We start from the raw sequence: 15224 nt of genomic DNA on the forward strand, positions 1-15224 counted from the left end.
AAAGAAATAAATTATTTCAAGAAAAATAAACATTCAAGGAGGCCATACACTCTAGTTAAGAATTTACCATATTCAAATATATTTAATATCTTACTTAGGAGAAGTATGGAGACCTTAACCCTAGCCTTGTAGTAGCAAAAAAGCCACTTTTATGGCAATTTGGACCCTCTGTAATAAATTCAATTTCTCATCAAGCAGAAAGACTAAGAAGAAATAGGTTTAAAGAAATGTGATCAAAACAAGATAGCATTTTACCCCCCAAAAAAAGAGAGAGAAAGGGTTAAAACAAGCTAGGAAATGTATATTCCTATGTCCATTATTTGAGATCATTTTTGCAAAAACTCAAAAACTTTTACCAGCATGTAGTCCAATTAAGAGAATTGTTATTAGATAAAAAACTATCAACTTTTTAAAGAGCTCCAAAAAGCATTTTTGAGTGTTGTTTAGACCAATTTTCATGCACTTTAAAATTTCTTTTTTTGTAAAAAAGTAATGTCCACTTGAAACTTGTTTCAAATGTATTATTCTATTATGTTACAATGGTTCCAAGTGTCTTGTTGGTTTAGGGTAAAGGATTATCTTATAAAGGATATCCATGTTTATAGAAGTCACAAGTGAAATGACAACAGTAGTTGTAGACTTTATCAATTTAGATTCTTAGTTAGGTGTTATTTTAATGTATACAATTTCTCTTGTTTATCTAATGATGTTTAGAAATGCAAGGAGACTAAATTTCAACTTGTTCATATAAAATCCGTAGTAAAACTTGTGGAGATATGTGGGGAGCTTATCCATACAAAGGGTCATGTCACAAAATTTAGGAAGCTTCTAGGATATTGTTCCGATAGTAGAGTGGAAGGACTCCTTATTGTGATATGTAAGTAAGATGCAACCCGTGTCAAATGGCTTCATAATGTGTTCCCCTAACACTCAAGGGTGATTTGCTAGATAGGGCCATGTGTGTTTCTTGGTTGTTTCTTGTATTTTCTTTCCACTAGATTAGATAGGTTATGATGTGGTTATAGATAGTTTGGCTTTATTTTTTGTAACATGTTGATGGGCCTGAGTGGTTGGTGGGTTATAGCTACATACATAGCTTTTCTCCTTTGTTGCAAAATGATAGATGGTACACAAAAAAAGGTGCCCAATGAAGATGAAGGATACACTCTTGTGGGGAAGATGCTTGAGGTGCTTTGCAATCCTAGAAGTGTTCCATGGCTGAGCTTTATAACGTAGCCTATTCTCTTGCGCGGTGGTTTATACCCACTTACACCTGTATAGATTTGACTCCTGCAATAGTAGGACGTTCTTGGGTTTGTTTATTGGTAGAAAGAGAGACAGAGTGTGTGTGTGTGTGTGTGCGTGTGTGTGTGTGTGTTAAAATGAAAAACCGGCACGTTAGTGTATGGTTTGGTGGATGGATCATGGAATCTCAAAAGCTTGCCGGTGAGAGTCATTTACTGCCCTCAATATAGAAAGCTGGATTTGCAATTCCAAAATTGTCTGACTGTCGTACATTACATTATTATATATCAGAAAAGCGCTTGGACATACGACGATCAATGTCGGGGGTGGACGTGGTCGGGGATGGTGAAGGGGTCCACCTCGGTGGCGAAGGCGACGTAGTTGACCATGCCGTTGCGGAGGTCGTCGAACTTGTCAGCCAGCAGCGCCGCCTCGCCGTCGCTGAGGCGCAGCCCGGCCTTGGAGCTCAGCGCCTGGCAGAACTGCTGCTTGGTAACGTGGCCCACCGCCTTGCTGCTGTTGCGGTTGGACGCCCAGTCGTCGAACAAGCCGCGCAGCGACACGCGCCGCCTCCGGCACTCCACCTTCACCGCCTGCAGCACCGACTCCACCTGCGCCTCGCGCGCCTCCGACCCCAGGCACACGATCCCCTGCTCGAACCGCTCCGGGGCGAGCCCCTGCAGCTCCGGGACAGGCGGCGGCTGCATGAATAGATGCCAATTTTAGTTTAATCATATGTCTGAACATGCATTAACGCAATGGCGCATGCCTGCAGGTTAGATACTATCAGATTAGATTAGATTAAATATAAACTAGACTAGATCACCGCGCGTCGACCTCTCTCCAGGGCGTCTTCTCGAGCTCCTTGAAGGTGAAGACGGTGTCTATCTCGTCGCAGAAGGCCGTCCAGCAGACGCGCATGTCGGGGTCCTCGGGGACCCGGTACTTGTCGCACAAGGCCTTCACCTCCCGCGGCGTCAATTCCACGGCCGAGTTGTCCAGCGCCGCCGCGAACTGCGTGGGCGTTATGAGCCGCCCCCGCAGCTTGTCGAAGTCCCGCATGAACTCCCGCGACCGGATCCGATGCTTGTACACCACCAACTTCACCTTGTTCTCGATCTCGTCCGCATCCACCCCATCCGCCGTCACCTGCGCCGTATCATTCTATCTCATCGCATGTTATTGTTATTATTATTATTATCATAGTTATTGCAAATAATCAACAACAAATTGGCACGATATCCTCATATCCTATGATGCCACATCTCTAATGCATTTCTCAAAGTCTACCTCAGCCCTTTGGAGACTTCGGCTAAGGCTATGTGATTCTGGATTGTAGGGAGAGCAGCAATAACGAACATCATATGGAAAGGATCAGAGCTAGGCAGAGAGTTAATCCTCGCTGATAGTTCCACTCAGTGCTGCAAACCCATCGATAATATCCATGTATCATTGAGGGACAGTAATATGCATACTACAGGACTCCATAAGAAGGCTTAAGTCTACAAAGTAGGATACAAAGCTCTTAAAGAGTAGCTTAAGTTGCGATTTCCCATGCCTCATTTCATCTGAACTTGTAAAATGCTATTCCATAGTACACATTACGTCTTATTGGAAAAACTCTTTTATTTATTAATATGAGGGTTGGTGAGAAGATTCCGCCCAAACTGTAATGTACAAACAAAAGAAGTTGCATCTGAGCAGCAACTTTTCTACCTTCCAATGCTTTATCACAAGCAGTTCGAATCTTTCATCACACTTGATTGTGGTGCTCACGAGTGCATAGTACTCCAGGAAGTCATGGAGGGTAACTCTCTCTAAATTGCCAAATGAAGCTGCAAGAAATGCCTCGGTGACTTCATGGACATCAAACCTTTCTAGCATCACTGCGGGATGACACTTTGCATTATACATTTCCCTTATCCGGTCATGCGTGACATATCCATCTTGATGCTGCGTACACATGCATAGAACCGTGATCATACAACATTACATCATAATTAAGAAAAAAAAAGGTAAGCACTACTTATAACTGGGCAATACCTGGTCTAGTCGATTGAATGCCTTAACCACTAACTCCTGCCGAAAAGGATTTAACTGCAAAAACCATACAAGAAACTTCCCAACATTACAACCCTACTTAAGCGAGCCATCGCACAATTTCTTGAACTGAACGCTGTGAAAACCTTTCCCCGCAGTCCCCATAAGAAGTCCAGAAATCGGATATCCTTCTTACTGCACTTGGATTCGTAGGCGTTGATAACCTCCGCCAACTCCTGGTGGTCATGGTGGCAGCGGTTATCATCATCATGGCAAAGTCAGTAAGAAAACAGTAGCGGCGACGTGCAATGTACCAACAGATCAGAGACAGACACAAAAAGAGAGGTTTCTTCTATGGATGGAAAGCATCACCTCTGGGTTTATGGTCAATTTGGCATTGGCTAGAAAATTAAGGAATTCTGCCTTGTTAAGGTGCTTGTCACCGTCCAAATTGTTCTTCGCCTTCACTATCTCCTGTTTACATGCATTGGCGCAGAGAAGATAAGCCTGATTGGTTGTTTTGCTGTCGCTATTCGATATCTTTAAGTCGGAAACTTCCCATCACAGTTAATATTTCACCATTTTTAGTTAGCTTGCATGCACGTTCAAATATAAAATTACCGCTATGCCTCTGGCGCCGGCTTTCAAGAGTTGGTCTCTCAAACCTTCGAGAATGAAAACCAGGGGAAGCACCATTATGCCGCGGCCGATCGATTGTATGCCCTTCTAACTCGTTCTGGCAAAACATGATACGCGAAAGGAATCGTGGTGGAACGTCAGACATAATTAATGGCAAAGATGCTTTGAGAGAAGTAAGACGCGTGCAGATGATCTATATCCATCCATACGTATATAATATATTTATTACCTGTGAATCGATCGTGTACATCCGCTAATTGTGTGGCGTCGTGTAGGGAGACCGGCAGACCTGGCTGAGAGAGAGAGAGAGAGAAAGAGAGAGATCACAACAGTCACAAGCAAAGATCAAATCCTCGTTTCCTAAAATTCTCGTATACTTAATGAGCCTAGTTAGCATAGCACCACCCCAAGGCGCTAATGAACACGTCTCAAAACAAGGTGATGTAATCACAAGGTTAAGTTCTAACGAGCTTCTTATAATTAGAGGGAAATTTTACAAAACAATGTTTTAAATCTCTAAATGGCCGTGGGGATCATGAATGTTAGGCTAAAGATTGAAATATGAATTGATCAAATCGAATATCATGAAGCGTATATTTCGTAACATCTTATATAATATGTACATACATGTATCGACACCTATGTATGGTTGTATATAATCTCAAGCGTGCAAGTTGACTCAATCTATGCGCCCCTCGTCTTTGTAATCTATACTTTAGAAGTATGCTTTGAGACTATATTTTGTAATATATGTCCACATGTTTGTAATCTATACTTTGAAGCTATATTCATGCGGATATGTATAACATACCCATGCATGAATACAAGCTACAAGGTATGTATGTACAAGTAAGTGTGTATGCACATCATTCATCATACTTTTCATGGTAGGCAAAAGATTTTAAATCATAACACAAAGTACCTAAGAAATATTCGTATTGTGCCATTGTGAGGAATTGATATTATTCCTTTATAGAAGTATTCTTGCTTTATGGTATTTATTGTTCTAGTGGAAATTTGAGGAGAACTTTGTGAATGAGACCACCTATTGTAAGTAGATTCCGATCTTTTCGCAAAAATGTATTTGCTATGACATCTTTTCATCAAGCTATATATACATCATGACATTCAAAAGCCAATATTCTAAGCCTATCTCAACTTCACAAAGCATCACCCAACATAATGAGTTACATGCAAAGAGTAGTAGAATCCACATGTGCTTGGTCATCATTTGTTACCTTATCAAGGTGCACAAGCAATGAGATCTATGCATTGTGGGTATTCATTTAAACAAGATGTGGCATTTCTTCATCCAACTATACACAATGTTCAAATGCAAATCTTCAAAGCTTATTCCACTTTTCAAAGCATCGTCCAACACAATGAGCACTATCCCATGATTAGCTCAAAGGGCATGCGTTTGAACATTGTTTATTGTCTTCTCTACGTGCATAGGCAATGAGATCAACCATGTAATGCAGGTGCTTCCCATTGTTGGAGTGTTGTATCTAACGATGATTGTTTCAAAGAAAACGGTGCTCCACACATTTGCAATGATGTCATGCATTGATCTAATCCTCTCAAAGCACATATGTGCCTTATCGTGATGGTGAATGTTGTTGAGAGTACTTGTGTACCTTCTTTTATCATGTTATCAATAACTTAAAAACCTGTTCTCTTCAAGAGAATGTAGTGTGTGCCTTTGTAAGAAAGCCTCAGTAGCAAGATATCCACCAATGCAGCACAAACTACCTAATCCTCTCTTATGATTATAGCATATACATATTTGTTGTGGTTGCAACTCCTACGATGTTAAGCATTTGAGGACTTAATATAAATAGCTACCTATATTTTGAGAAAGCCCCTCATGTTCTATGCAATAGTATCTGCATAAGAAAACCCATCATGCACTCCAATCAAACTACTCGAATGCTAGCTTCTATTTCCATTTTGACACATCCTACTATTAGTGTTTTCTTGAGCCCACATCCTAGACTCGAAACTCGCCAACTATACTATTAAAGCCTTTCAAATTGAAACTAAACTATTTAGCAAAAGCTTTTAGGATGCATATGTAAATGTTAACATCTACACACAAGGCCTACAGTTTCATAGTGAAACACTTGCGTATTTGTTCATCATATCCATGTTTATATCCTATCATTAGTTCATTCCATGATGCGGATATCAAGATGGAGAATTAATGCTTGTGGTATATTTCAACCAAATCAAATTTCACATAGATATCTACTAATGTAGTGCCAACATCATTTTTTGGCATCCCTTCCTAACAGTTTTGCCAAGTTATAATCAACAGCTCCTATAATTCTAGTATTTCTGCAAAATGCCAATATAACTAACTAAATTCAACAAGCTGAGGTTCTCAACTTGCATATATTAACTAACAATATAATGCTAACTTTGCCATGCCTATTGGTGGCATATCTTGTAAGTAGTACATGACAACTTCTACTAAAGAAACTACCTAAAATGGTTTTATGTATATTGCTATTTCTCTAAGAAGAGTGAGAGGTTGTCTTTAATATAAAAGGAGTGCTTTGTATGGATGCCAATGAAAAGGATTCGAGCCACATATGGTGAGATTGACACATTTTTTGAACTATATTTAAAAACTTATGGGTGCATCTAATTTGCTAATTAATTGACTGTCTGAAGATCCATGTCCAAAATTGTGTTTATATCACGTCATATAAATGTGACTTTTTCACACTAATTTAAACATGCTGTACTTGCAATTTTCAAGGTACTATAAACGCCCGTTTTACTGCACATTTGCTTGCAATTTTCGTGTGCTTCCTCACTCTAAATGTGTTATATGTGCATCTTTTTTATTTAAAAAACTAGGGATATGCTAGTTGCAAAACTATGGTTGGAGCCATATGTCTGCAACCAGAATTGCTCCTTAGTGTTTTTTTCCTCCCCTCCTTGCGTACTCTTGGGAACCAGTTTTACGATTGTGTTCACATTATTCAGAAAAGGCTACATAGATTAACATAGATTAAGACAATTAAATATACACAACACAACATGTTTACATCATTTTTGCCATCTATAATGGCTTCAAGTCCCTAGCATGCTACTATATACATCAAAAGGTCATATATTCTCTAAAGAGTTGTCACCACCTCTCCCTCTTCATCATCATCTTCATCATTTTGATCATCCTTATCCTCATCGCCATCACTCTCCTCAATATTAACGCCTTGCTGCCATAAGTGTGTCCATATATCGAGCCTATTATGACAATATTTATAGCTCATCTCACAAGTAGTAGGCAGTTAGCCAAGAAGACCCAACTACAAAATGAAATCACAGTGAGTATTACACAAAATCAATTAAGCTTGGTCACATATAAAATGGAAATAAAAAATCAAATACTCACAAAGTCTACCTTTCATATATTAATGCCTGTTGACCCAAAATGCGATGAACCAAATCTCTCCACTTGGTTTCATCATCGCTTCTTTTGTTGGGGGTTGAAGACCCCATGCTCCACCCTACTTTGAGCCTCTATCTACTCTTGATCATATGTAGTGATTCTCATTGGCTTCGGATCTAAGCCTTGCTCTACCCTCCTCTTATTTTCTACTACTCTTTGTTTAACCGTGGCCCCCTTGTTCGAGATTGCCTTTCTAATCCTTTCTTGAGTCTACTCATGTGTGAACCTCAAATGTGGGGGATTGGGGAATGTCTCATATATTGCAACAATGGTCACTTGGAATGCAGCTAGGTCTTGTTGTTTGAACCATAAAAAGAAATCTCTATAGTTTGTATGCACTACAAAATACAAATACCTCATGACCTCCTTTTTTGTAGTATTGTGGAGAACCCCACTCAACATGTTTATGGTTATATACTTATGGCTAGGGTTCTATCTCTCTCTTCACAATGCAAGGCTTCTACTAATCTCTCTTCATGTTGTTTGGCTTCTACTAGTCTCTCTCTATGCTGTTGTGGAGAGACCTCGGGGGGGGGGGGGGGGGGGGGGTCACTCATGAATATATGTATAGAAGGGGTTTTGAAAACATCATTTTTATACCTTTTCTACATACAGAAGGGTGCCATATAAAGGGGTTACTTACAAATTGAATAGAAAAGGGTTGTTTTTTATTCAAGAAAAATTCACAGATTAGGATATTTATAAATAGGCCATGAATGCACGCTATATAGAGAATGTATATATATAGTGAACCCCCGAGGGAGAGACACTCTAATCACTATCAAAATAGCCTCTACCAAAACAACCTCTACCAGAGTGCTTACACCCATGGTTGCTACTAATACCACTCTCGTGGGACAGCTCATCCTCGAGGAACAACAGAGCATTTGCATATTGGAAAGGCAAAGCTAATACTACATGACTATGTAGATGTTTGCAATCAAGAAGGCCAAGGGGTGGTGATCATGTACTCAAATAGCTCAAGTAGGGTGGGAGGATGCCCAAAGAAGGACTCTACCTTGTCCATCATTTTCTCTCTCTCAAATAGCCCGAGTAGGGTGGGAGGATGCCCAAAGGCCTCTACCTTGTCCATCATTTTCTCTCTCTCATTCTCAGGGTTGGGGTCTTAAGATGATGAACCCCACCACATCAAAATTTACATTAATATGAAGATGAACATCTATAAAAAACACAACATAAAAACTTGACTATTACTATAGCAAACCATGCTTATAAAAGAATAAAGTAAACATTAAAGAAAATGCAAACACTTGCACCTCTAATTAGTTGATGATTTCTCTTCCTTTTCTTCAAGCAGCAAATAGCATCCTATACACATAAAAATTCAAAAATTTATTTTTTTAGTAATTAAATCATTTAATCTTATACTTTTTCAAATCAATAACTAAATGATTTGGCATAAGTAAAATGTTACTTTCAATTCCTTGCATGTTTAATACAATGAAATACTTTCCTTAAATCAATTAAGATCATCTACTTCCTCCCCAAACCATTCATATTTCAATCCCATTTCATTTATCAACTAATATGTTTTGCCTTTATTTGATTCACATAAGCTTAATGAAGCCTAGTATAGCTTAGCCCAAGTGTAGCCAAGCTTAGCAGCCTTTGTCCACACTTAACTTAGGTAAGCATGGCCAATATTACTAGCTTGCCATAGCATGACCTATAATGCCTATGCCTATAGTTAGCCTAAGTTTAGTGAGGCCTAGCCTAACAATATGGCTTTCCTTGCTCACACTTAGTGTAGGCAATCATAGCTAATCCTAGTGGCATAGCCTAACCTATAGTTAGCCTATGAGATCATACAATTATTTCTATCATCTCCCACATACTTGTGACTTGTTACACATGAGAAAGTGTAGCACCACTCACATCGTGCAAGGTGGACATCAAGAGGATTAATATGTTTTGTGTTATTATTGACTGACATTTAGATCAAGGAATTGGAGAAAGATATGAAGTGCTAGATGGACTAGTAATAATTTTTTTAAATATTTTTTATGTATATTCACACTTTCAATATTATGATTATTAAGTTATTTATTGATTTAAAGTGACATGATTTTATATCTTAAGTGGATTCTTATTTTATGTTGATGAGTTGCATAATTGTGACTTGTCACACATGAGAATGTGTAGCACAAATCACATTGTGCAAGGTGGACCCCATGAGGATCAATGTGTTTTGTATTATTGGTGATGTATATTTAGATCAAGGAATTGGAAAATGGCATGAAGCGCTAGATGGAGTGTCAATAGTTAATCTTGATAGTTTTTATGTATTTCTCATTTGAAGTGCTAGATATTTATTCTATGCTTCTAAGGTATTTGAAACACTAAAAATTTTGTTGTATGCTACTAAGGTTAGAGATTATTGTTATTTTTTAAAGCCCAAGATATTGTATAGATTTTGTTGTATGCTACCAAGGTCGGGGGTCACCCATGAATTTATGTATATATAACGTGAGTTTAAAATAAGGGGTTTTTTAAACACCATTTTTATACATTTTTTACATACAAAAAGGTGTCATATAAAGGGGTTACTTATAGATTGAATAAAGGGTTGTAATTTAGTCAAGAAAAATTCATATATTATGATATTTATAAGTAAGCCATGAATGCACATTATATAGAGGATATATATATAGTGAATCCCCTGAGGAGGGGAGCCATTAAAGCATGGATACAATATGCTATTTGGACACAATAGTAAGGAAAATCCATAAATACATGCATTGGGGAGAGCTCTCCCAATGCATGGGAGAATGATTGCACTCAATTTGTGTTGTGCTCTTCTTTGTGCATTTGTCTCTCTATTTTTCCTTGTGCTCTATTTCAATTCAAGTTAGTTAATGGATTATTAATAGCAATGACTAGATTGGTTGTAGCTCTCACGAGTTGCCATTTAGCACGAGCTAGCACCAACCCCTAATCTTTCCTCATTAAAGATGTTACATTAACAAATTAAAAGCCTTCCAAAAAACTCTTTCTTCCCATGTGCCCAATCCAAAGTTCCAAAAAGTTCAAGAAACTAAACAAAAGAATGGACATAAATTATTATAAGAACTAATTGCACATTGATTATCATAATGGCACCTCTAAAACCCAAGTACACCATTGAGATTGAGGATCTAAATTTGGTTTTCCAATATCATATGACTTTTGTAATATTGCCACGACTTTGTGAAAAAATATTGGGGATCTACAAGTACATATCATTAGTATTAAGTTTCTTCATTAATGTAAAATAGCAATTTAAACTATACGTTTATAGTAAGTACTAAGCATTATGGACAAACAATTTAAAAAAAAGAAAATTATGTTGGGATGCTACTATAAAGGGTGCTTATGACTTTGCAAGCAAAAGTGAGTATAACCATATATAGATTTGTATATATTCTTATAGTTGGCAAATATGCAAATTGGCAACAAATGTCTCACAAAGATATTTAGACAATATATGAATATTAAGTCCTTTTGACTTGAAATGTAGTGCACCACTATCATAAGAATAATGCAATAAAAAATGTATCAAGGGAACCAAACTTTGGATTATAGATGAGCTCATACCAAATACTAAAAGCATGACCAAGTAAGATCGTAAAGATGAAGGCAACTAGAAAAGTGAGTAAATGGGTAGTTTAGCTATTGAAAGAGATTGCTATAGCTTTGCCAAAAATTGGAGAAAATTTCATGAACAACTAATTGCCAAAGAGTAGAGTTGAGAGAGAAGAGTGCAAGCGAGACCAATTAGGTACAATCATCTCCCCAAGCATGTATTTTTTTTAATTTTATTCTCTTAGTGCTCAAAACACAAAATACATCCCAAAAATGGATCATTTCTCTTCCTTGCACAGCTCATCTTTCCCAATTCTTTTTCCAAAGTGCCTTGTTTTTCCTAGGTAAAATCTAGAATATCAATCCTAATCTAGACAAAATATACATCCATAAAATAATAATTCTAGGATTTTATAAATTAGCCCGCAAATATCCCTAGCACTTGTGCATCTACAATCATTACGCCAAAGAGTGTGTATCCATAAAATAATTCCATGCTACTCAAGCACCCATAAATATTCCTTGTTTTCCTTGTGCACCAAAAGCACTCTTCAATAAAATAATATATTCTTTTAATAATCTATTGCACCAAACATTAAGCATATTAATCCCTGCCATTTAACTATCAAGCATGAGTAACCAATGTCATACACAATCTTACGCACGAGAAACTATAATCATGAAATAATTAAATAATATTGAAAAATCATAAAAACAAATTTACTTTTTATCTTATTTTCTTACATAGTAACTCTTATAGCCTTAATAGCTTATGTTCTTTCATGCCAATGGCACCTTGAAGCATAATTTTAAAAGTCCAAATTTATTAATGTAAGAGAAGCCCAAAGATAGTATTGTAGTATTATAGGAGAGAGTTGCTATAATTATTTTAAGCCATAGAGAAAGAGAGTGTGTGAGAGCTATTAATGTGTTAGAAAGGCCCAAATGTAGTATTATAAAAGAAAGTTAAAAGAATGTTTTAAAGCCACACACACACACACACACACACACACACACACATAGAGAGAGAATATGTGTGTATATGTTGATAAATGTCCAAAGCTATTAATATATGATAAGTCCAAAGGTAGTATTGTGGTATTATAGGAGAGAGTTGCTAGCATTTTTTAAAGCCATAAGAGAGAGAGAGAGAGAGAGAGAGAGAGAGAGAGAGTGTGTGTGTGTGTGTGTGTGTGTGTGTGTGTGTGTTTTGATTAAAAAATCAAAGCTATTAATGTGTAAGAAAGGCCCAAAGATAATATTGTAGTATTGAGAGAGAGAGAGAGAGAGAGAGAGAGAGAGAGAGAGTGTGTGTGTGTGTGTGTGTGTGTGTGTGTGTGTGCATGTAAAGATCCAAGGCTATTAATGTAGGAGAGGGTCTAAGGTAGTAAATTTCTAGCACTCTCTCCAATGATTTTTAAAAAGATACCTCTTTCTTGTCTCTAATTAATTATTATTTTAATCTCTCTCTCTCTCTCTCTCTCTCTCTCTCTCTCTCTCTCTCTCTCTCTCATCCAAAAGTTATTTTCATCTCTTTCTCCTCCCTGTTTTCTCCATTAAGCCCTAATACCCTTCCAATTGAAATTCCTTACATTCAAAGTATCTAGAATGTTTTTTTTTTTTTAAGACTAGGCAAAACAGTGATGAATTACTTGATCAAGGTGGATTAGAGTGTGTATGAGCAATAATCTTTAAAGATATGTCTTTAGTTTGTAATATATACTAGATAAACCTACCACCTTGATTTGTCTCTCTATATGTACATGCGTGTGCATATATGCACGCACATGTTTGTCTCATTAAGAACTTGTTTCTATCTCTCTCTCTCTTATTCAAATACCTTGATTTGTCTCTCTATGTGTATGTGCATGTGCATGCATGCACGCCTATGTGTGTCTCATTAAGAACTTGTTTCTATATATCTCTCTTATTCAAAAACGGTTATCACAAAAAATCCTCCTCTCTCTCATTAATATATATACATATATATATATGTGCATGTATTTATGTGTGTATATTGGAAGTCCTAATATGCTCACACACACATGTACACACATATGATTAGTTCAAAGAAGTATAACTATGTTTTATAGTATGTGAATATTAATATTACAACAACATGATGTTAAGTTAGCAAAGACATGCACAATGAGATATCAAGAAGATGCTCTCTCTCTCTCTCTCTCTCTCTCTCTCTCTCTCTCTCTCTCTCTCTCATTAAGTATATTGATTGAGCATCAAAATTGTACTTATTTTCACCAATCAATATCCCTTCTTGCCACCACAACAAATAATCACAAATGTACCATCTTTAATTATAAGTTTTTATTTTTTAACCAATGTTTTTGTCTTTCCAAATATGAGATGTAAGTTCTTTTCGATAAGCATGGATTGGTATATAAACATGTCTATATTTGCATCCATTCCAAATCCTCACTAAACATTTTACTTTATACATGGCTCTAGCAACCTCATTAAACATTGGTTTAAGAATAAAAACATATTATTAAAGCTTGCACATTTGTGAATTATTTGTTATGGTGGCAAGAAGGGATATTGATTGGTGAAAATAAGTACAAATTTGATGCTCAATCAATATGCTCGATGAGAGAGAGAGAGAGAGAGAGAGAGAGAGAGAGAGAGAGAGAGAGAGAGAGAGAGAGAGAGAGAGAGAGAGAGAGAGAGAGAGAGAGAGAGAGAGAGCATCATCTTGATCTCTCATTGTGCATGTCTTTGCTAACTTGGCATCATGTTGTTGTAATATTAATATTCACATGCTATAATATATAGCTTTACTTCTTTGAACTAATCATATGTATGTGTGCATATTAGGACTTCCAATATACACACATAAATACATGCAAACATATATATGTATATAGATTAATGTGAGAGAGATTTTTAGTGATAATAGTTTTTGAATAAGAGAGAGACATAGAAACAAGTCCTTAATGAGACACACACAAGCATGCACGCACGCACATGCACATATGCATAGAGAGACAAATCAAGGTAGGTTTGCCCCCCCCCCCCCCCAAAAAAACACTCTTTGCTCCCATAAATTGCTAGTACAAATTAATAAAAACTACATATCAAGGATGCCATTGGTCAACTTTAACTACTCTTTAGGTTTAGCATTACCTTATATAAAGCTCTAACATCAATGTCACTTTCTTGCTTCATGTGATAATTGACATTTGAGGTTTGTTATATTTAAGAGTCTTTTAGGGAATCATTAGTAGAAAACTAATAGATACACCCAAATTGTAAATCATACAACACATGCTAGGAGAACTGCATGTCTAAAAGACATTTCAATTTATTGAATAATTGTAAAAAATGTACTTTCTCTAGGTTAGTTTGCATACTGAGACTTGAGTAGATGTCTCGATTTCCTAGCCCTCTCCCAAAACACTTTTTGTCCCCCCCCCCCCCCCCTTCCCTTCCCCCCTTAAACATAATGCCTATTTTATTAAGGTTAGCTTGATTGTTATTAGTCTTCTTTTTATTGGAATTTTGATTAAGATTAGCTTGATTGTTTTCTTTCTTCCCTTTCCTATTTACTTAATGAAAACCATCATCAGTAAGTTTCATTTTTTCTTTAGTTTCTATAGACTTCCTTAATTTTAATCTAGACAATCCCTAGCATAATATCCCACCTTCATGCATTTGAAGTATGCGTTAAGTAAATTCTTGTAAGATAAGGGTTGTCTTGTGATGAGATTCCCCTTGAAATTAGATATGAGAAGAAATTCAGGGAGCTTATTAATCAAATACTTGGGGGAACCATCAAGGATTAACCATGTTTGTTGGTCTTTTCCCTAATATCTTCCCAAAAGGAACCATCAGAGCTTTAACAAAGGGTCAAAGGTTCTTGGGGAGGTGTGTGAGCTCACTGATCAAATGATTTTGGAATTGAAATTACAATCCATTGGTGTATCATGTTGATTACCCTCTCAAAGATCATACACTAAACTTAGTGAAGGAGTTTGTTTACAGAACTTAAATAATTATAACAACTGGCTAGGAATTTTCTCTAGTCATGGAACAATGAAAATTTGAAAATTCCTGAGGAGCTTTGGAATGTAATTGCTTTATAGAATATTATATAGCACATGATGCTCTACCACCTTCTTTTTCATTTGTAACCATCAATATTTGCATCGCTAAGTTACTGCACGTGTCACTATTTGCGTTGCAGATACTAAGCGACGTTATTTGTGACAAATTTGTAGAGATGCCTATACCGACGATGCTA

The 15224-nt window shown here is 36.9% G+C and overlaps 1 protein-coding gene across 2 annotated transcripts; it reads right to left on the minus strand.

Moving 5' to 3' along the window:
* Nucleotides 1-744: 744 nt before the first annotated feature.
* LOC148013857 (uncharacterized) lies at nt 745-4280 on the minus strand. Of its 2 annotated transcripts, XM_087666657.1 has the most exons (9): nt 4154-4280; nt 3907-4021; nt 3658-3759; nt 3432-3521; nt 3289-3342; nt 2962-3198; nt 2083-2394; nt 1555-1946; nt 745-1290 (listed from the first exon to the last, which is right to left on the minus strand). In XM_087666657.1, the coding sequence occupies exons 2-8, from the start codon at nt 3979-3981 to the stop codon at nt 1560-1562; spliced, it is 1257 nt and encodes a 418-aa protein (XP_087522783.1). In that variant the 5' UTR covers nt 3982-4021; nt 4154-4280; the 3' UTR covers nt 745-1290; nt 1555-1559. The 2 variants fall into 2 exon arrangements, with proteins under 2 accessions (XP_087522783.1, XP_087522782.1); XM_087666656.1 differs by lacking the exon at nt 745-1290 and having other exon boundaries at nt 1342-1946.
* Between the last annotated feature and the right edge of the window lie 10944 nt (nt 4281-15224).

The sequence above is a fragment of the Lygodium microphyllum genome, chromosome 25, assembly GCF_053477565.2.
Source record: "Lygodium microphyllum isolate KBCC chromosome 25, Lygodium_microphyllum_v1.1.10, whole genome shotgun sequence".
NCBI lineage: Eukaryota > Viridiplantae > Streptophyta > Polypodiopsida > Schizaeales > Lygodiaceae > Lygodium > Lygodium microphyllum.

Excerpts from the sequence above, each read along its gene's own strand:
- LOC148013857 (XM_087666657.1), bottom strand. The coding sequence starts at position 3,981 with ATGGTGCTTCCCCTGGTTTTCATTCTCGAAGGTTTGAGAGACCAACTC. Across the intron at positions 3,760-3,906 it reads CCGGCGCCAGAGGCATAGCG|GAGATAGTGAAGGCGAAGAA; the intron begins GTAATTTTATAT and ends GCATGTAAACAG. Across the intron at positions 3,199-3,288 it reads CATTCAATCGACTAGACCAG|CATCAAGATGGATATGTCAC; the intron begins GTATTGCCCAGT and ends ATGTGTACGCAG.